Consider the following 19878-nt stretch of genomic DNA (forward strand, 5'->3'; position numbering starts at 1 on the left):
GCCGTCGCGATCTGAAAAGATCTGCAAAGTGCCTGGGGGGGTGCCTGTCTGTAGAACTCCGGACCTGCCCTACTGGGGCGCGGAGCAAACTGTGTACCTGACTCACTCAGCGCGCCCCGACGGGGCCTTGGGGGGGGCATCCTCGCCCAGCGTCGGAGTGTACGTGGCCGTACCTGCGCTTGCTTCTGCGACTCGGCCGAGTGCCCGGTCCAGCCGCGCTCACCTTCCGCGCGCAGGCCGCGCGCTCCCCCCTCTGCATCTCCTCGCCGCCGGGGCCCGGAGGCGCGCGGGCTGGGCGGTGCCAGGGCGCCCCCAACCCCAATTCCGGAGGGGCCGGGAGCTGCCAGCCGCGGCGGCGGAGCCAGAGCCCGAGCCGGGGGCGGGGGCGGGGCGGGGCGGGGCGGGGCCGGCGGCGGGGCGGGGCGGGGCGGCGCGGGGCGGAGCAGGAAGGGGCGGTGGCCGACTACTCTTCGCCTACGGGCTTCCGCGTCTCGGTCTTCAACGAGACCTGCCCGCCCACCGCCCCTTATAAAGACGCCGCCGGCCGTGCCCCTGGGACTCGGCCCCATGGAGACGCCGCCGGCAGCCCAGGGCGCGCAGCGGGGTGAGTTGCGCGCGGTGGGGCCGGACGCGGGCGCTGGCCGCGGGCAGGGGAGGGGGCGGGGAGGGCTCCGCTGGACCAGCCGGACGCGGAGAGACGTGGGGCTGGTCCCCACCGGCCGCGCAGGTTCTCGGGACCTCCTCCAACTTAGCCCAAGTTGAGGGAACCCGGGGGAAGGGAAACCAAGCTCCCAAGGGGGAGCCTAGGGAGCTCGGGGCCGGGACAGCCGCCGCGTCACCGAGCCCGGCAGCCAACCAGAGTTTCCCAGCAACTTTTCTCGCCGGTGGGTCTCTCCAGAAAGTTCTCCCCCGGCCCTGGAGTTCGGCCACGGGCCCTGCGCCTCCTGGGCCTGGCTCCGAGCGCGGAGAAGGCCTCAGCGGGGAAGCCCCCGCCCCCCCAGCGCAGTTCCAACCCTAGGTTTCCATCCGAGCGCCCCGCCCCACAGCTGTGGGGGCGCGGCGAGGTTTTCTGTGGCCTCCCGGGACATCTGGGTCTGAGCTTGGGGTAGGAGGTGGAGTCAGACTGCCTAAGTTCAAATCCTTGGGACACCAGCCAATCAGCTGGATGACCTTGAGCAAGTTCTTAGTGTCTGTGGCTCTGTTTCATCCTTGGGAATGGTGATCCCTAGCTAGGAGAGCTTTTGAGAGGACTAACAGATGTATGTATAGTGCCACCAGTGTTGCCTCATCCAGTTGGATGGGGCGGGGCTGGAGAGGGATGGAAGAGAGCCATTCCCCCTCCCTAACCCTGTGTTTTTCCTACCAGGAGCTGTGACAGGTGCCTTCCACCAGTCTGATCTGTGAATGGTGGTGGAGAGAGGCCCACCCAGGAAGCCAGCCCCCACCATGAGTCTGTGGGAACCTGAAGACAGCCACAGCTGCCAAGTTATCCCCAGGTCAGCCCAGAAGCCCCCCACTGAGGAGGCCTCTGCTGCCGAGCTGCAGATGAAGGTGGACTTCTTCCGAAAGCTGGGCTACTCATCTGCTGAGATCCACAGCGTCCTGCAGAAGCTGGGGGTCCATGCAGACACCAACACAGTGCTGGGCGAGCTAGTGAAACATGGGTCAGCACCTGAGCGGGAGCGCCAGGCCTCTCCGGACCCCTGTCCTCAGCTTCCTCTGGTCCCCCGGGGTGGGGGCACCCCCAAGCCTCCCACCCTGGAGCCCTCACCCCTAGAGGAAGACAAGGAGGGCAGTGACCTGAGGCCCGTGGTCATCGACGGGAGTAATGTGGCCATGAGGTACGTGTCACTTTTGCAGCCAAGACGTGGCTGGGAATGGTGGCCCTGTGTCTGCCCCCCTGGTAGAGGGGCCTTCAGGAAAGAGTTTGACCTCTTCTCACACACTAGTCTAGAGGAGGGCAAAGCCCTTCTTCACTGAGGCCCTACTGTGTGCCAGGAGGCTTCCATAATCATCGTGGCTTCTTGGAAGTGGTTTTGCTAGGAATGTTTTAGGGATGAGAACGGAGGCTCAAAGACTTGCTGGGGTCACACTACTGGGGAGCAGTAGAGCAAAGATTGGAACTTGGGTCCTCTGTCTCCAGAGCTCACCTTGTGCTGTTTGTGCCTTCCCGAGGGCCAACACTCTCAGTCTGAGACCCTCTCCCATGCCTCGAGGCAGTACAGTGGCAGGGATGAGACTGGCCTCCAGCTCACTCACAGAGGGCCTGGAGTCCCTTACCCTTGCTGAGCCGCCTTTCTTCATCTGCAAGACAAGGCTAACCCAACCCCTCAGGTGGTGGTTGTAAGGAGTCCACGCAGTACCTAGACAGCGTAACTACTCAGGAAACAGCAGTAGTTGATATTACAATTATTCGGGTCTGGGCTTCTGGCACCTTGTTGTCTCAGATCTGGGCTCCTGTGGAAGCAGGCCCAGCTCTTGATAGCTGTGACCAAGGGTGACCTCGAGGATCTGGCTCGATGAGGGGGCGTGACCTAATGCTTTGGCTTCAGGTGAGCTGTGACTTGGGTCCATTCTAATTCAGCTGGAGCCACCTGGACTGGACTGGGTTCTGGGGGCTCCTTGGGGCCAGATCCAGGACTCCACCCCAGTACCCCTTCCCCCCATGTAGGCTTTAACAAGGAATGGGGTGGGATGGGGCCAGGCTTGTCCCTGGATCCTGCTTTCTTCCAGTCCCTCCAATGAGGGCTGGTGAATCAGGGCTGGCAGATGGATTGTTCACAAGGAAAAGTTCCTGTGGGTGTGAATGGGGAGACCCCAGACATGGGTGGGGTACTGGCTGCCCTCGGGGATCTCCCATGTGTGCTGCTTGAGAGACCCCTTGGCCCCCTCAGTCCCTCCCCCTACCCATCTGGGTCAAGTCAGCTGTCTGGTTGGTCCTGGCCCAGGTTAGCTGTCTTTAGGTCAGTCTTCCCATCTCTGAAATGGGTGGAAGGTTGGGTAAAACTGGCTCCCACATGCCAGTGGCAGCTGGTCACAGCCTGTGCTTTGAAAGTTAGGGGTGCCCTCTCAGGCTCCATCAGCGTGTGGCTGGGATGGGTCTGTGACTCCTTCCTCTGGGAGCTTGGGTCGGAGTGCTGAACGCAGCGGCAACCATGTGCTGTGTGTGTTTGTATCCTGGCAGAAGGAGGGGCCTGGGAGGGAGGAGGGGCAGATGGAGGTGGATGGCCGGGGGAGCTGGCTGGAGAGGCCGAGCTGCTGGGGGTTTCTGAGCTCAGGCCGTAGCTGGAGGGGAATTCCAGCCTCAGACTTCCTGTCTCAGCTGTTTCTAGGTTCCTGCCCTGCTGCCCCTCCCCCACAGGGGCAGGCGGGCCAGCCCCCACCATATGCAAATTGTGGGGAAATTCACCTCTGTTTCCTTCTAAGGGAATTTTTCTCTAGCTGGGCCCAGCCCTGGCAGATCTTTTCACCTGGGTAGCCTGGTTTAACCCTGCCCTCTTTGCTAGGGTGGGAGCCGCTGAGCTGGAGCCTCTTACCCATGTCTAGTTAGCCAGGCGGAGGGGCCCTGACCTTCTGGGTAAACAGGACTGCGGTGGAGGTGGGAGGATGTCTAGTTTTCCTATGCTGGCAGAGCTTCCTCCATTGCTAGGAGAGGGACTGAAGCTAGCTGTAGGGAGGCATTTCCAGCCTGGAGGGCAGTACCTGGTGGTCTACTTCTGCCCAAAGTAAGGCTCTGATTACCTGCCCGGGAAATATTCTTAAGGTTAGGGCTGCTGAGAGCAGACTTGTCCCCAGCCAAGGTTTTTGATGCCCAGAGGCAGTAGGCTGTCCTGGAAGCCCTGGCATCCCAGTGAGTCCCAGGGCTTGAAGATGCTAGCCTAGGATGGGGCATATGCATGTACGCACGTGTGTATAGGAGGAGTAGGTGGATGCATGTGCAGACTGCATACCTAAGAGAGGAAACCAAGCCAGAGATGATCACACCCCTGGGGTGTTGGGAAGATAGAGCAGAAGGCCCAGGGAAGGGAGTGCTGTGATGGGGGGAGCAGAGCACCAAGTACTGCCCTCCCAGGCCAGGAGTGCCTCCATACAGCCAACTTAGTCCCTCACTGCAGTGTGCATTATGAGGACAGACCAAGGGCCTTGACCCATCCTGGAAGGTCAGGAAAGGCTTCTCAGAGGTGGTGACACCTCACATGGGACCTGATAGAGGAGAAGTTTGCCAGATTGTGTCATTATTCCTGTCCCCAGCCTGCCTCTCCCTTCTAACACTTGTTCAAACTCAAGTGTGGAGCTTTTTATTCCTAAGTAAACTTCAGATCTTGCTGTTGGGGACAGGAAGGCAATCCAGTGGCCCCAGACTTGGGTTCTGTCTCTTCTCACTAGCCGGGGGATCTTAGATGAGTCTCAGAGCCTCGGTTTTTCCTTCACTGCAGCTAGCTTTGGTAAGGTGGAGGAAGGAGGTGTGTGATGCATCTGGCCTCTGATAGGAGCTGGTACCCGCTGCTCCCTGCTCCATCCCCACCATCAGGGTTGGCAGCTGTCTGAGCATCAGCATAGTGGTTATGAGCACAGGCTCTGGGCTTGCATCTCTGTTCCTCAGTTGCTACTATATGATGCTGGCAACTAGTCGCCCTCTTGGACCAATTTTTTCACCTGAACAAAGGGAAAGGGAGCCTTGAATGCTAGGAGGGTTGCTGATGGTTCTCTGTTAAGCACAGAGATCAGGGCCTGGCTCAGAGCGCTCAGTAAATGTTAACTTTTATCATAAACTTGCCGGCGGATTTACCTGGCGGGGATGAGCCCTGCCTTCAGGCTGGACTTTGTCTCCCCTACAGTTTACAGAGACCTTCAGACCCGGGAGTCCCGGCCTCACCCCCAGACAGCTTCTGTGCCCCCCAGCTGCCCTGCCTCCTCCTCTACCTCCTCTTGTGGCTGCAGCTATCACCCCCCCCCCCAAAGCCACCCGCAGGATGTGGTCGGCCATGGACTTGCCTCTTTTGTGTAACGTTTATTCTGTTTAATTTGCCAAATATGAGAGTCTGAGTTGTTCACTGAGGGATTAGGGAGGGGCAGCAGTGTTGGGGCGGGATCCCCAGCTGGCCTTTTCCAGCCCCTCAGCCTGGTCCAGAGCCCTTCCACCCCACCCAGTATAACCTGCAAGCCCCCATCCCCTTCCATCCCCCCAGGAATCCAACGAGAACCTTCTCTTTTCTTTGGGTCAAGCAAACAGGAAAGTTGTCCCACTGACATGGGCTCTTCTTAAGGAGTCTACAGATGGCCAGGCCCATTTTTCAGATAGAGAGACTGAGCCAGAGCAACCCAGCAGCATCTCAGGGCTTTATCTGGATCCAGCTACATGGAGTGAGGTCTGGTCATGAGACCATGGCAGGGGCATGTCCTGAGCCCCAGCTTTCCTGCTCCCAGAGTCTGCTGCTCTGGACAGTCTGCCTCAGGTCATGCCCTTTTGAGAGGGGTAGACAGAGGGCAGGGCACCCTAGGCATTTTGGGGAATTGGCGGTCTTGAGAGGAAAAGCAGTAAGTATCCTTTCACTTTCAAACCAAACCGAAAGGCTCCTCGCAGCCTCCTCCGTCTGCTGCTGCGCTCCCCTTCACTCTCCTCTGTCCCAGCCCCTGAGTTTAGAACAGGACTGAACTTTAATCCAGCTTTAATCCGGAGCAATCTGGTTTCTCTTCTGTTAGTGGGCGGGTGCCTTCCCCACCCCCACTCTGGACGAGGGAGGGATGGTGACTCAGTCTGCTTGTGTACATCTGTGTCCCCTTGGTCCCAGCACCCCCGGGTGGGGCAGGAACCAGAAGTCTCCGGTGCCTTTTCCCCCACCCCCAGGTGTGTTGCAAGCAGCCTGACCCTCCCCCACGTGGGGAGCGAGTGCTGCCAGATTCCTGGGTGTTTCCTCACTGTTGGGAGATGGAACCTCAGGGAAAGTCCCAAGTCTGGCCATCCTGGGCGCTGTGGGAACCGGGAGGGAATGCAGGCCTTGGGCCCCCAGCCAGAGGGTGGTGGGCTGAGCCAGGGTAGGGGCTGGAGTGTGACCACATCCCTCCTGCCTAGGCTGACCCCCCCTCCCCTCTCCTCGCCTGCAGCCACGGGAACAAGGAGGTCTTCTCCTGCCGGGGCATCCTGCTGGCCGTGAACTGGTTTCTGGAGCGGGGCCACACAGACATCACAGTGTTTGTACCATCCTGGAGAAAGGAGCAGCCTCGGCCCGATGTGCCCATCACAGGTGAGTAACACCTCCGGAACAGGGTGGTCTTGCTGCCCCAGGAGCCCTGGTTCTCCCCGGAACAGACCCTTTGTGTGTGACCGACAACTTCTAGGCCTCAAGCAGGGACCAGCATTTCTTTTCTTGGCTTGTGCTGTCCTCAGCGTCCCTGCTCTGAGCAGTGGTCATTTGAGGTCATCTTGTGCAGCTCTGCCTCTGAGTACTGGGCACCTCCCTCAGCTAACGGTGGGACGCCCTCTCCGCATCCCCAGTGGTACAGGGGCAGCATAGTGGGTGGCTGAGCCCACGGGCTCTGGAATCCTGGCTCTGTCCCTTCTGGGCACCTCACTTGGAGTCACTTGCTCCTCATCTGAGACGGGGGTGGGGGCTGATAATCTCACAGGGCTATTTTGAGGATCACATGAGTTAATGCGTGATAAGTGCTCAGAAAGGTGCCTGGCACATAGTAAATGCTCAGTAAATGCTAGCTATTAACCACTGTTCTTTTAACAAGAGCCCCCTAACGTTTGGGAGTAAACCCTGGGTTTATTTCCCTAGAAGTCTTGAGATCTGGGGACAGGCTGGCTGGGGCCACCCACTGTAGGAGAAGTGGCCCCTTCTGGATGGGCTCTTGTAGCTTTGTCCTGGCTACACAAGAGACAGAGCCAAGACACATGTCCTGCCCCAGCTCAAGCTGGGGCTCATTCACAGACCCCTGCGGGACCAGCTGGGTGGGCACCAAAGCCAGGCCCCTCTGTGGCATGAACATACCTGATGTCCAGAAGGAGAGAAGGACAGGCCCCAGTTCTGTGCTCTGGAGCCTTTGCTGAGTGGACCTACAGGCCCATTCTCAGGCGTTCTTGATTTTTAGGCAGCAGACTGTGTACAAGGCCCAGGTGAGGGGCTGAAGTGTGGCAGTGGCCTCAGCAGAGTCGCTTCCTTCCCCGGAGGCAGGAGCTCCTGTGCCAGCCACCAGGTTAGGGAGCCCAGTGGGCCTGGCTTTGGGTCCAGTCTGGGCTCTGACCTGTGCCCCTGCTGCCTCCCAGACCAGCACATCCTGCGAGAACTGGAGAAGAAGAAGATCCTGGTGTTCACACCGTCGCGGCGCGTGGGCGGCAAACGTGTGGTGTGCTATGATGACCGCTTCATCGTGAAACTGGCCTACGAGTCTGATGGGGTGGTGGTCTCCAATGACACGTACCGGGACCTCCAGGGCGAGCGGCAGGAGTGGAAGCGTTTCATCGAAGAGCGGCTACTCATGTACTCCTTCGTCAATGACAAGTGCGTTCCCGCCTGGGGGAGGGGGGCTCCACCGGCCGATCCAGGCAGCTTTGCTAGGGAGATGGACACAGCACTGCCTAAGAAGGGTCAGGCTGGGACCCGGCTGATGCAGGGGGTTTTGACAGAGCTGTAGCGTTTTTGTAAAATCCTCATTCAAGGATGTGGTCAGTGGTTCCAAGAGAGCCTTCTGGTTCCCAGCACTAAATCTCTGACCAGAGGCCAGTGGACGCAGCATTCGATTCAGATTTTCAGGTTGCCCGCCTACCTATGGCCTCAGAGAGCTCCCAGCATGAGGGTTGCCCAGGGACGTCCTGCTGGATGGGCACCAGATTTAGGAGCTGCCCTCCTATAATTCCGAGTGAGGCTTACCATTGTCCAGCCCCCTCCCGGCACTTGGAAGTCCCCCTCATATCTCCCACCTGTTCTGCAGGTTTATGCCCCCCGATGACCCTTTGGGCCGTCACGGGCCGAGCCTGGACAACTTCCTGCGTAAGAAGCCACTCACAGCCGAGCACAGGAAGCAGCCATGTCCCTATGGTAAGAGAACCAGCTCCACCCTCTCTGACCCTCCTTACTCCTTCCCCTTCCTCTCACCTAAGTTGGCCTGCACTCAAGTTCTTCCTCTCAGGACCACCCACCCCCAAGTTTCCTGTGCCACCCCTGGTCATCAAGATCCCCTGCTCAGAGCCCCCCTTCCTTCTCTCCAGGGAGGAAGTGCACCTACGGGATCAAGTGTCGGTTCTTCCACCCTGAGCGACCAAGCCGTCCCCAGCGCTCCGTGGCAGATGAGCTCCGTGCCAATGCCCGCCTCTTGCCCCCTAGGGCCCCTGGCAAAGACAGAAGTAGCCGGCGGCCTTCACCTCCACCTCAGCCTGGCTCTCTGTCCACAGAGCATAAGCAATGCAGCCTGGAAGGGAAGAAACTAGGAGCCCAGGCACCCCCAGGACCCCACCAAGAGGTTCTACCGCAGACCTTTGTCCCAGCGACCACGGGCAGGAGCCTTCCACCTAGTGGAAGCAGTGGTGGCAGCTTTGGGCCCACCGACTGGTTCCCACAGACCCTGGACTCACTCCCATATACATCCCAGGACTGCCTGGACTCGGGCATCGGCTCCCTGGAGAGCCAGATGTCAGAACTGTGGGGGGGTCGAGGAGGGGGCTCTGGCGAGTCGGGCCCCCTTCGGGGCCCTTACACTGGCTACAACCCCTACGGGGCTGAGCTCCCAACCACTCCAGCCTTCCCTGCCCTTGGACGGGCCGTGGGTTCTGGCCACTTCAGTGTCCCTGCCGACTATGCACCCCCACCCGCTGCCTTTCCACCTCGAGAGTACTGGTCTGAGCCATACCAGCTGCCCCAGCCCACCCCAGTCCTCCGGGAGCCCCAGGTGCCGAGCCCGGGGGCTGACAGGGGCCCATGGGGTGGGGCAGGCAGCCTGGCCAAGGAGCGAGCCAGTGTGTATACCAAGCTGTGTGGTGTCTTCCCCCCACGCCTGGTTGAGGCCGTGATGGGGCGCTTCCCACAGCTCCTGGACCCCCAGCAGCTGGCTGCTGAGATCCTCTCCTACAAGTCCCAGCACCTTGGTGAATAGGGGGCCCTGGTGGCCCTCTGTGGCTGGGCTGCAGGCCATGGAACAGCTGGTTCCCAGCCCCAAGGCCCACCCTGGAGGCTGGACAGAGGGAGGATTAAAGTAGGGAAGGGAACCCACAAACCAAAGATACTGTAGGATTGGTTCTGACCCACTCGGCACCTTTAGCTGCCTGCCTGAGTGGCTCAGAAGCGATCACCCTGTTGATACACATTGTATCTCTGTAGTTTAAGGAGACGCTGCCGGTAACGGCCGTCAGTCCGTGGCTAAAGCCCAAACCCTTTCTCTCAGAGGGCGGGGAGGAAGGCCTGGGGAGCAGAGGCCTGGGCTGGGGGCCCTGTGCACGGCCCCCCACCTCCGCCCCGTCCCTGGGATGCCGGCCTTGGCTGGCTAGTTGGGCACCGTGTGCCTGCCCTCCAAGGGCCCCTCCTCTAAGCCAATGAGGCCTCATCCATGCCCTCTCTCGGGCATGAGGCTTCATGTTAGTAAGCAAGATGCTTCTTAATAACCCACCTTCTATCCACTCAGTTCTCCTATCCCATCACCCCTGCCAGGGGTCAAGAACCCTCTGCCCCTGCCCTCTCTTCCTCCCCCATCCTCTGCACTTGGAGTCATCTCACCCTTCCCCACAGGTGGGGGGAGACATATGTAATGTTAATATGTTAAGTGGAAAGTTCTTGCCTCCCTGACATCAATAAAGTATAATGTGAGCCCCTTTAAGAGGTGATGGTCTTTGTTGTGATGGTCAAGCTTGCAGCTTGAGCTGGCTGTTGGGTGAGGGGAGGTCAGAGGTGTACACACGGACCTGCCAAGCTCCACCAAGAGTGCTCATTCCCTTTGGGACAGAGGCATTCTTGCTGAGGCCCTGGACACAGGCAGGGGTGGGGAAGGTGGGAAGCAGAAGTGTAAAAGAGCCTGGAGTCCTGAGATGTGGGAGGGTGGGGGGAAAGCTTCCCTTTTTCTGTCCTGTGACCAGAACTGGAGATGGGAAACTACCTGGCTGAGAAAATAGCTTCCTTGGGAGCTGGGTGGAGTGGGTGTGGGGGAGCCCTCAGGCTCTGGCCCTGTCCTCCTAGAGATTGTGCAGTCAGAGCAGACAGAGCAGGGTGTACTGGGGCAGAAGCAGCCTGGAAAGGCAATGCCAGGGTAACCCAAGTGGGGAGATAGAGGTCCTGGTCCCCAAACTCAACTGGCTCTGCCACAGATTATGTCACCTGGGGCAAGTGACTACTCTGGGTCTCAGTTTCCTCATCTATGAAGTGGGGATAATCATGGTACCTACTGAACAGGGTTGTAATGAGTACATGAGGTCATGCTGGACATGCTGGGTGTGTAACCCAATGCCTGGCACATAGTAAGTGCTCATTGAAGGGCCTCTGGTGTTGCTCTGGGTGGGTTCTGTTCACCTCCACCTACCATCTCAACCTTTCCATCTGCCCCTAGAAGGAAAGAGGTCACGCAGGAATATGCATCTCTCTCTTTTTTTTTTTTTTTGCAGATAAAGAAATGAGGTATAAATGTTAACTATTTTAAGTGAAAAGCTGGGCTGTCAGATGATCCCCAAACAAATGCCATCAGCAGGGGAAATGGAAAAAATACAGTTTTAATCATTATATCTTTGAATATCTCACCTAATTTGTGCTTATTGTTTGTGAAGCTTTTATAGCATCTCTATATATATTTTTAAGAAACTGCTTTACCACAGAACAGCTGTGCAGCGTGTTGAAGAAAATGCCACTGGGCCCCCACCCCGTCCACGCCGAACCTTCCTTAGCTGCCCGCACTAAGGCAGGGATCTGTGTGCAATCCACAGTGTGCGGCATCAAGGTACCCCGGGCCTGCAGCTTCCGGCCTTCACGGGAAGTTTATCTGCACAAAGAAATACCACTGCCTTATTTATAAAAAAATTTTTCCCAATCAAGAAGTGTACTCCAGGTTAAAAGGCTATTTATGGGCCTTTGTTTGTTTTTATGGGACAGGAAGCTAACATACCGGACGGTCCTGTTCATTATCAGCTACTGGCAATGCTGAGTGACCGGCCCAAGGTCCCACGGAGAGGGATGGACTGGGGCAGGGCCTCAAGTTCAGGTCCCCTGGCCCCACAAGCCTAGGAGGGGACGGCCCCTGAGAGGGATGGAGGCAGTGTGCTCAGCCTCACACCTCACAACCCTCTTATGTTCACATCATTCACGTAGGAATCCCTCCAGCGTGATGACGTGACCACCTCACCCACCTGCTCGGCAACAGGTACCCAGCAGCCCCACCTACCAGGCCTCCTCTGTCTGTAACCACAATGGAGCATGAAGGCGGGGAGGCCTCAGCAGTGGCCTGGAAGCAGAATAGGTGCCTTCACCCCTCTTCCCATCCCACCAGCAGCTTGCCCATAGACTTGAGAGTTTACGCTTGGTCCTTGACCACCAGAGCTGCTCTTGGTCATTTGCTGCTTCTGCTTGAGGGGGGTGGGGGAGGCAGATCCTACAGGAGTGGGCAGGAGGTGGCATGTCCAGGCTGGCTGTGGCTAATGTCTGGAAGCCGAGTCTGTCCCTGCCAGCCTGTTGACAGGCACCAACAAGGGCAGCGGAGCCCATGTGGCAGGTGCCAGCTGGGGCTGGGCTCTGGGGAGGATTGAGCCAGTTCAGTGCCCTGTTGGCCTGAGCTTGTATCCTGTGCTTTCCCGGCAGCCCCATCCAGGGCTTGCAGCCTGCCCTCCAGGTCTCTTTCTCAATCTGACTCCTGGGCAGAGCCACTCAGAGGCTGCCAGGCCCAATGCCCAGGACATCTCTTCCACAAGTTGGTTTTTAACTGGGAAGTTCTTCCCACCACCTCTTGTCCCACCCTCTGAAGCACCTTTATGGATGGGGCCTGTGTCCCCACCTGCAACAGGGACCCAATGATCCTTGCATCTCTCCAGATTTGACAATTCTTCAGTTAGAGTGGCAGCAGCATGAGAGGAGGAAGTCCTGGGTTCCAGTCCCCCTCGCTGGCTGTGTGGCCCTGGGCAACTCCCCGCCCCTCCCGGAGCCCCAGCTCCCTGGCCTGCCTCACCAGCTGCTGTAAGGGCCTCGCCGGCTGTGTGAAGGAAAGGGTGGCAGGGCCTGGACCTGATCCTGGGACAGTAGCTCAGGCACAGAGGCACTAGAGGGGATCAAATGCGGGCAGCTGCCCCGCCTGCTTTCCTCCTCTTTTCCTGGTTCCAGAGGCTGAAAGACTGATGGGGAAACCAGCAAGTATGCAAATTCCTGCCTTGTTGGGAAATGATCCTGGGGAGCTCAGGCCTCCTGCCAGCCCTTCCCTGAACCCCCGCAGTCCCCCCACCCCGGCCTAGGGCTGTCACCAGCACAAGTTGTCTCTCACATGGGTTAACCCCACTGGGGGTGCAGTGACTGTGGAGCCCTCAGCCACCCTGGCAGAGAATGTACTGGCCCATGGCAGGATGAAATTCCTTGCCCTGAATGTCCCCACCCACTCTGTCCCCATATCACTTCACCAGCCTGAGAAAAACCCAGCTGTCCCTAAAGGTCTGGGGACCTAAACTAGGAGTAGGAGAGCTTTGGGGCTCCAGGGAAGCACCTCTCCCAGCCTCCTCCCCCCAATGCTAGCACCCCAAGCATGGCTAGTCTGCAGGGTGGTGTGGAGTGGCTGGGAAGAGGCCACCACTCACCACTGCAGCTGCCACTTCCTTTTCCCACCAGCACAGTTCTGTGCCCTCCTACCTTCCCCATGATTCCTGGAAGCCCCAGTTGGTCTCTCCTACACAGGGCAAGACCCCTGCCTGAGGGAGGTGCTGGGCAGGTCTCTGCCAGTGACAGGGTAAGCAAGAGAAACTGGGATTCAATGGGACACAGGTCTGGGGGCTGGGGAGTGCTCTCAGCCTGAGCCCTGGGCCCAGCTGGGGCGCACTGGGCCCCAGGGGCTTGTGGCTCCAGAGAAGTCTGGCCAAGAATCAGCCTTCTTCTGCCCCATGGCTTCTCAAGTCTCTGGCTCATTTTTTTTCCCCTAGAACAGAGTGGGTGGAGTGGAGGGAGGTGAGTAAGAGCCTCTTCTGAGGACCTCCTAATTCATGGGAAGGGTGTGGGAGATTTGGCTGAAAGAGTCAGGAAGTAGGGCCCTACAATTAAGAAAACCCAAGCCATCCCAGGTCATGGTATGTAAATCCTTCCAGCTAGTTCCTGGATGGGGAGTAGGCACCAGGCTATCACCCTGAGGTGTGGCCTCTTGAAGCCCATCTTCAAGGCAGCTGCTGGCGATTTTAAACAGCTTACTCACTTAAGAAATGGCTGTAAAACCAGGGGGAGAAAGGATCAGGCAACCCCACCCCCACTCCTACTGAGTTGGGCATGTTGCTGGGTGGGCAGGTCACTGGGAAAGAGTTCAAAGGCTCTGATTCTGACTGCTCCCTGGAGAAGAGCAGCAGCAAGGCCGGGCTACCGGCGGTGCTCTGCCTGCCACCTGCCGGCGCCTCCTGGTATGACCGCCTGTGGAACAGGAAGGGGGCTTGGCCAAAACAAAGGATCTTCAGCAGGGAATTCGTAATGGCATCTGCGGCTCCACTCTGGAAAGCAACACCAGAGGCCACTGCCATGCCTACTGCAAAGTTTAAGGTTCCAGAATATTCCAACTGTTCTGGGTAACAAACTACCCAAGTCAAATTCTCAGGAAGTGGAGGAATGGGAAGGAAGGAAGGAAGGAAGGAAGGGAGGGAGGGAGGGAGGGGGGAGGGAGGGAGGGAGGGGGAGGGAGGGGGGAGGGAGGGAGGGAGGGGGAGGGAGGGAGGGGGGAGGGAGGGGAGGGGAGGGGACAGGAGGGGACGAGACGGGAGGGGAGGGGAGGGAAAAGGGGGGGGAAGTATTCATTTTTTTAAAATGATATGAAGATGAATGAAATCCATGTGTTTAAACCCTTTGACACATACCCTTTGGCTCAGCAAACCCACTATTAAGAATTTATCCTACAGGTATTTAAACATACTTGCAAAATGAGGTGTGTAAAACACTATTCTAGTACTGGCTCAGTTGGTTGGAGCATCATCCCGTACACCAAAAGGTTGAGGGTTCGATCCAGGAGGCAACCAATTGATGTTTCTCACATTGATCTCTCTGTCCCCCCTTCCCCTCTCTTTAAAAATCAATGAACATATCCTCAGGTGAGGATTAAAAAAAAAAACCACTATACAACACAGCAAAAGATAGGAAACCACGTTAACGCCACCAACAGAGGACTAGTTAAATAAATGTTGATATACTATACACAATGGAATACTAAATAGCCAATAGAAACGAGGCAACTGCACAGATAGAACATTTTCTAAGACATGTTGCTTACATGGGAAAAGCAAGTATATAACAGTGTGTGTGTATGCTAACATTTTTGTAAGAGACACGTACATATTGCGCGCGGGTGCAAAGTTCCTCTGTTAGGATACACAAAAAAACTGTCCCTGGAAGGACAGCTGGTAGCTGACGGACAGGCAGATTTACTTTACATTGACCACAATTCAGTACTATTTGAATGTATGTCATTTGCATGTATTACTTATTCAAATTAAATATTTTAAAGCCTCCTTGGGGTACAGAACTAAGTTATGGGTGTGGGGGTGGGGATCTGAGGACAGTTGCATTGGCCAGAGTCTCCAAAGTTTATTCTTATACATGAATGGTAAAAACTTAGAACATACATATTCCCACCAGGTATATGTTATTAATCTGTGATAACTGCCATTTTTGAAGATCAAAATGGTTGAATATCAGCAGTTGTATGGTTCAACCTAACATTTATTTATAAATTATCTACCTGTACTAATGAACTAAGATTTGAGTAGATTTTATAACACACTCGAAGTGAAAGTAAATATAAACCAAAGGCCTGATTTGTTCTCCACCACTCCCCATGAGCCACCCTTCACACCCTCCTCCTTGGGGACAACTGCCCAGTGATGTGAGGTCAGGATCACCTGCACCACAGCCCATCTCAGCGGCGAGAACATCTCCTCTACAAAAGTTTTTCAAAGTGAACAGTTTCAAATCATGAAGCTCAGCACTTGTTCAAAATTCAGACATAACTTTCATTTAGATCAACAGGGAAATGAGAGTCCTAATCCCTTCTTCTCATTGTCTTTGCATCTCCCGTGAGCATCACCTTCCCAGGCACCGAATACATCACCAGCCTGGGAGGAGCAAGTGTGCACAAAGCTGCACAATCCGCTCTCTCCGCACTGCGCCTGAAGCAGGGCGCTGCCCCCAAGTGGGGCTTCAGGCGTGAGTTTTTAGTGTAGGGATGCCTCAGTAATTTGGAGTTAAGGTTCAGGGGCAGAAAAATCAGAATAAAAGCAAAAACTAAGTCACAGACTACTTCCAAACAGCATACTTACTGCTTTCAAGCTCAGGCCATTCCACACTTGCTTGACTCCCTTACTTTCTACATGGGTCAAGATGCCAAGAATACTCTTCAGAAAATATTACTTTACATCACCCCAGCACCCAAAGACCCCAGCTTGGAGTTAGAACTAATTCCGATGCCTGCTTCCTACTTTTCAGAGCAAGGGATTGTTTCCTAAGCAAACAGTAGAAACTCAGTTGTGGGGAGAATGTTTGACCTGTTTTTGGTAAGTTCTTAAAGCATTCTGAAGACCCCCATGATAAGTACAACAGCTTTGGAAGTCCATGCTCTCTCAACCCACGCTGGCCCTGTCCAAATTCATGCTTCCCTTCAGCCCCTCTCCTGGCTCCACACAACTTCTAATCTTTCACTTTGTGGGTTTTCCTACAAAATTGCTGTGGACGACTTGTAGGATCTGAGAGTGTTTGGTTTTGAGTCTGAATGAACTACTTCCTCAGCCCCCTGGGAGAGGATACTGGAGACTACCCAGGAAGCTTTGGACAGATACCACTCTACCACGATGACATAAAATTTAACTACAAAGTACCTGGACTTTTAAAAATGTCTAATAACTACCAAAAGGAGCAAAGGACAACCTAGTCCCATCCTAGAGATGAGAAGGCTAGAGAACAGGAAACACAATTTACCCGGACGGCAGTAATCAGCAAGCATGACCGCCCTCAGCCCTCCAGTTCCCGTCTTGTTCCTCTCAAGTACAGGAGAGGAAGGAGGGAGGACAGATCATGGGAATCATCTTGCAATTTGGCTCTAGTTCTTTAAACCAGTTAATTCTGTGTCCCTAAAACCTGAAGCAAAGTCCTACTCCAAACCCAACTAACCTGAAGGCAGGCCCAGAAGAAGTCCCTTCTTGGTGGTCCTGGCAGTCACTCAGTTGAGGGGCTGCTAAGATGGGACAAAGTAGGCCACCCAGCAGACTACCTCTACCCAGTTAGACAGGTACTATGAAGGCATCTGCCACCTAAATGTGCTCCTCCCTGCTAGCACCTTTGTTCTTCTGATCACAGTCATTACCTTATCTTCTTTTAAAGTCAAGCAGCCCTGGCTGGTTTTCTCAGTGGTCAGAGCGTTGGCCTACAGACTGAAGGGTCCTGGGTTCGATTCTGGCCAAGGGCAAGTACTTTGGTTGCAGGCTCAATTGCCAGCCCTGGTCAAGGTGCGTGTGGGAGGCAACTAATCGATGTTTCTCTCTCTTACTTCCACTCTAAAAAAAGCAATGGGAGATTCCAAGATGGTGGCAGATTGAGTGGAAGCTACACTGACACTCTCCCAGGACCAAACCATCCTGAATAATCAACTGCAACTGAAAACAAGCTGGAGAGCAACCTCATAACCAAGGACGCAAAGTGGAGACGGCATAGAGAAGTGCGGAGGCGTGAGAGGGCTGGCTGGGCTCCCACAGGCAGCAGCTGAAGGTCCAGAGGGATATCTCAGCTGTGGGGGGTTCCCACTGAGAACTCTGGGGCCTAAACCCCAGGCTGGGCCTCCCAGCCCAGAGCACCAGAACTGAGAAAGGTGCCCACATAACATCTGGCTGTGAAAAGCAGCAGGGTTTCTGCCTGCCAGGGAGAGATGACTGGAAATGCAGGCACCCTCTTAAACAGCCAACGCACAAAGTTTCCTGTGCAGCCACTTACCTTAGGCTCCGGATGAGAAGGGAGAGTGGACTAGAGCTGTGTGAGGAGAATCCAGGGGTGCTGGCAGCAGGAATAGAGCTCAGAGGGCAGCCATCTGGATCCCTGGTGCTGAGTCATTCCCCCACACGGCTGAGGACATTTTTCTCAGGCAGACACTTACCTTCCAAGTAGCTTTTGCCTGCGGGGGAAGCAACTGCCCTGCCCTGCTGGAAATCCTCTCCCCCGTTTAGTTTCTACAACTTGAGGCTCATTAAGACGCTCATAACAATTAGCCACCCACCCTGTGAAGTTTCTACAGCCTGAGGCTCATTAAGAGACTGAATAACAGCCTCTGGGTGCTTTGAGTCTGCCTGATTTCCTTCTGGACCCTGGGCTCAGAAAAGCAGACCTTGGTGGGCATCTTGGTCCTGTCCAAACACACCCAGCCCCAGCAGAGGAAGCCACAAACTGTGGACTGTGGAAAACTCCAAGCAGGTTACTCAAGGCGAGTCACAAACAGTGTCTGACATTGGCCTGAGCCAGAGATCATCCAAAAGACCAGGAGTCCTCGAAGATCTACCCAATACTAGAAACAAACCCAAACAGGCAGCCAAAATGGGGAGACAAAAAAACATGCCCCAAATGAAAGAACAAAAGAATTCTCCAGAAGAAGAGCTAAATGAAAAGGAGATAAGCAATTTATCAGATACAGAGTTGGGAACACTGATCATAAGGATGATCAACAGCATGAGAAAAGAAACAGAACCCATGAAGGAAATTAAGAATGACATAGTAGAAAGAAAATAAAATAAAACATTGGAAGGAATAAACAGCAGATTAGGGGAAAATGAGGATTGGATCAGCAAATTAGAAGACGGTAGAAAAAATAACTCAATCAGAGAACCAAAAAGAAAAACAATTAAAAAACAGGAGGACAGTTTAAGGGAGCTATGGGACAACATGAAACATAACAGTATTTGCATCATAGATGAGTACCAGGAGATCTATAAAGTAAGCAAGGGTTAGAGAACCTGTTTGAAGAAATAATAGCATAAAACTTCCCTAACCTGGTCAAGAAAATAGTTACCCAAGTTCAGGAGGCACAGAGTCCCAAGCAAGAAACCAAAAAGGCCCAAGCCCAGACACATCATAATTAAAATGCCAAAAATTCAAGACAAAGAGAGAATCTTAAACGCAGCAAGAGAAAAGCAATCTGTTACCTACAAAGGCACTCCCATAAGGCTGTCAGCTGATTTCTCATCAGAATCTCTACAGGCCAGAAGGGAATGGCATGAAGTATTCAAGGTAATGCAAAACAAGGATCTGAAACCAAGACTACTCTATCCAGCAAGGCTATCAGTCAAAATAGATGGTGAAATAAAGAGCTTCCCAGACCAAAAAAAGCTTAAGGAGTTTATCACCACCAAACCAGCATTGCAAGAAATGTTAAAGGGACTGCTATAATAAGAAGTTGAAATAGAAAGAATGAGAAACACAGGCATAAAGAAATAAAATGGCAATAGATAAGTACCTATCAATAATAACCTTAAGGATAAATGGATTAAAAGCTCCAATCAAAGGACATAGGGAAGCTGAATGGAAAAGAAAACAAGACCCAAATATATGCTGTTTACAAGAGACCCACCTCAGGACAACAGTCACACAGGCTGGAAAAAAAAAGAAAGAAAAAACTTCTGGAGGACTTTAAGGGAGAGATTGACAGCAATATAGTCACAGTAGGGAACTTTAATACCCTACTGACTTTACTGGATAGATCTTCTAAACAAAAATCAACAAGAAAACAATGACTCTAAATGACACACTAGATCAGATGGATTTAACTGACATTTACAGAACATTTCTCCTGCAGAATATGCATTCTCCTCAAGTGCACATGGGACATTCTCAAAGATAGACCACGTTATGATATAAAACAAGTCTACAAGTTCAAGAAGATTGAAATCATATCAAGCATCTTCTCAGACACTTACACCATGGAATACTATGCAGCTGTAAAAACAAAGGATCCCTTACCCTTTGAGACAGTATGGTGGGACCTGGAGAGTATTATGCTAAAAAAGTGAAATAAGCCAGTCTGAGAGAGACAAGTATCACATGATCTCACTCATATGTGGAATGTAATGAACAAAATAAACCGATGAACAAGAGAGATCCAGAGTCAGAGAAGCATGGAACAGACTGATGAATCTCGGAGGGAAGGCAGGGGTGGGGGGTGGGAGGGAGAGAGGGAGAGAATAACCAAAGAACTTATATGCATAACCCATGGATACAGACAACCGCATGGTGAAGGCATGGGGGGAGGGGGGAGGGGGGATCAATGGGGGGGGAAGGGACATCTGTAATACTTTCAACAATAAATTTTAAAAAATAAAAAAGCAATGGAAAAAATATCCTCTGGTGAGGATTAAAATAAATAAAGTCAAGCAAACTTAGTTTATAATTGAGGCTACAAGTATAACAAGCATGGTAGACAGGTATCCCCCTTGGCACTTTTTCCTAAACCACCCAATGTAGGGGACCTAAGCAATCTCTCAAGACTTGCAATTCTCCAGTACATCTGGCCAACTTAGAGGAAAACTAGGAGGTTCCCCTAATCAATGATTAAACTTCACCGAAAAAGTGTCAAGCAAGCAGACTGGTTCTACGATCATATATACACATGGGGGTGTATTCACGCACATAGATCTGCTTTTCAATAATACACCTTTTTAAGAGCAGCCCTACTGTATCTCCAGCAAATGTCAACTATGAGAGAAAT

General features: G+C 54.0%; 1 protein-coding gene across 1 annotated transcript; it reads left to right on the top strand.

The window, feature by feature from the left end:
- Positions 1–519: 519 nt before the first annotated feature.
- Positions 520–9810, top strand: ZC3H12A (zinc finger CCCH-type containing 12A). The gene is made up of 6 exons (XM_081144916.1): positions 520–604; positions 1367–1841; positions 6106–6245; positions 7271–7505; positions 7936–8042; positions 8213–9810. Exons 2-6 carry the CDS (start codon positions 1405–1407, stop codon positions 9091–9093), a joined length of 1800 nt encoding a protein of 599 aa, XP_081001042.1. The 5' UTR covers positions 520–604; positions 1367–1404; the 3' UTR covers positions 9094–9810.
- Positions 9811–19878: the final 10068 nt, after the last annotated feature.

Source organism: Miniopterus schreibersii, assembly GCF_964146895.1.
Source record: "Miniopterus schreibersii genome assembly, chromosome: 8".
Taxonomy (NCBI): Eukaryota; Metazoa; Chordata; class Mammalia; order Chiroptera; family Miniopteridae; genus Miniopterus; species Miniopterus schreibersii.

Excerpts from the sequence above, each read along its gene's own strand:
- ZC3H12A (XM_081144916.1), top strand. The coding sequence starts at position 1,405 with ATGGTGGTGGAGAGAGGCCCACCCAGGAAGCCAGCCCCCACCATGAGT. Across the intron at positions 6,246-7,270 it reads GCCCGATGTGCCCATCACAG|ACCAGCACATCCTGCGAGAA; the intron begins GTGAGTAACACC and ends GCTGCCTCCCAG. Across the intron at positions 8,043-8,212 it reads GAAGCAGCCATGTCCCTATG|GGAGGAAGTGCACCTACGGG; the intron begins GTAAGAGAACCA and ends CCTTCTCTCCAG.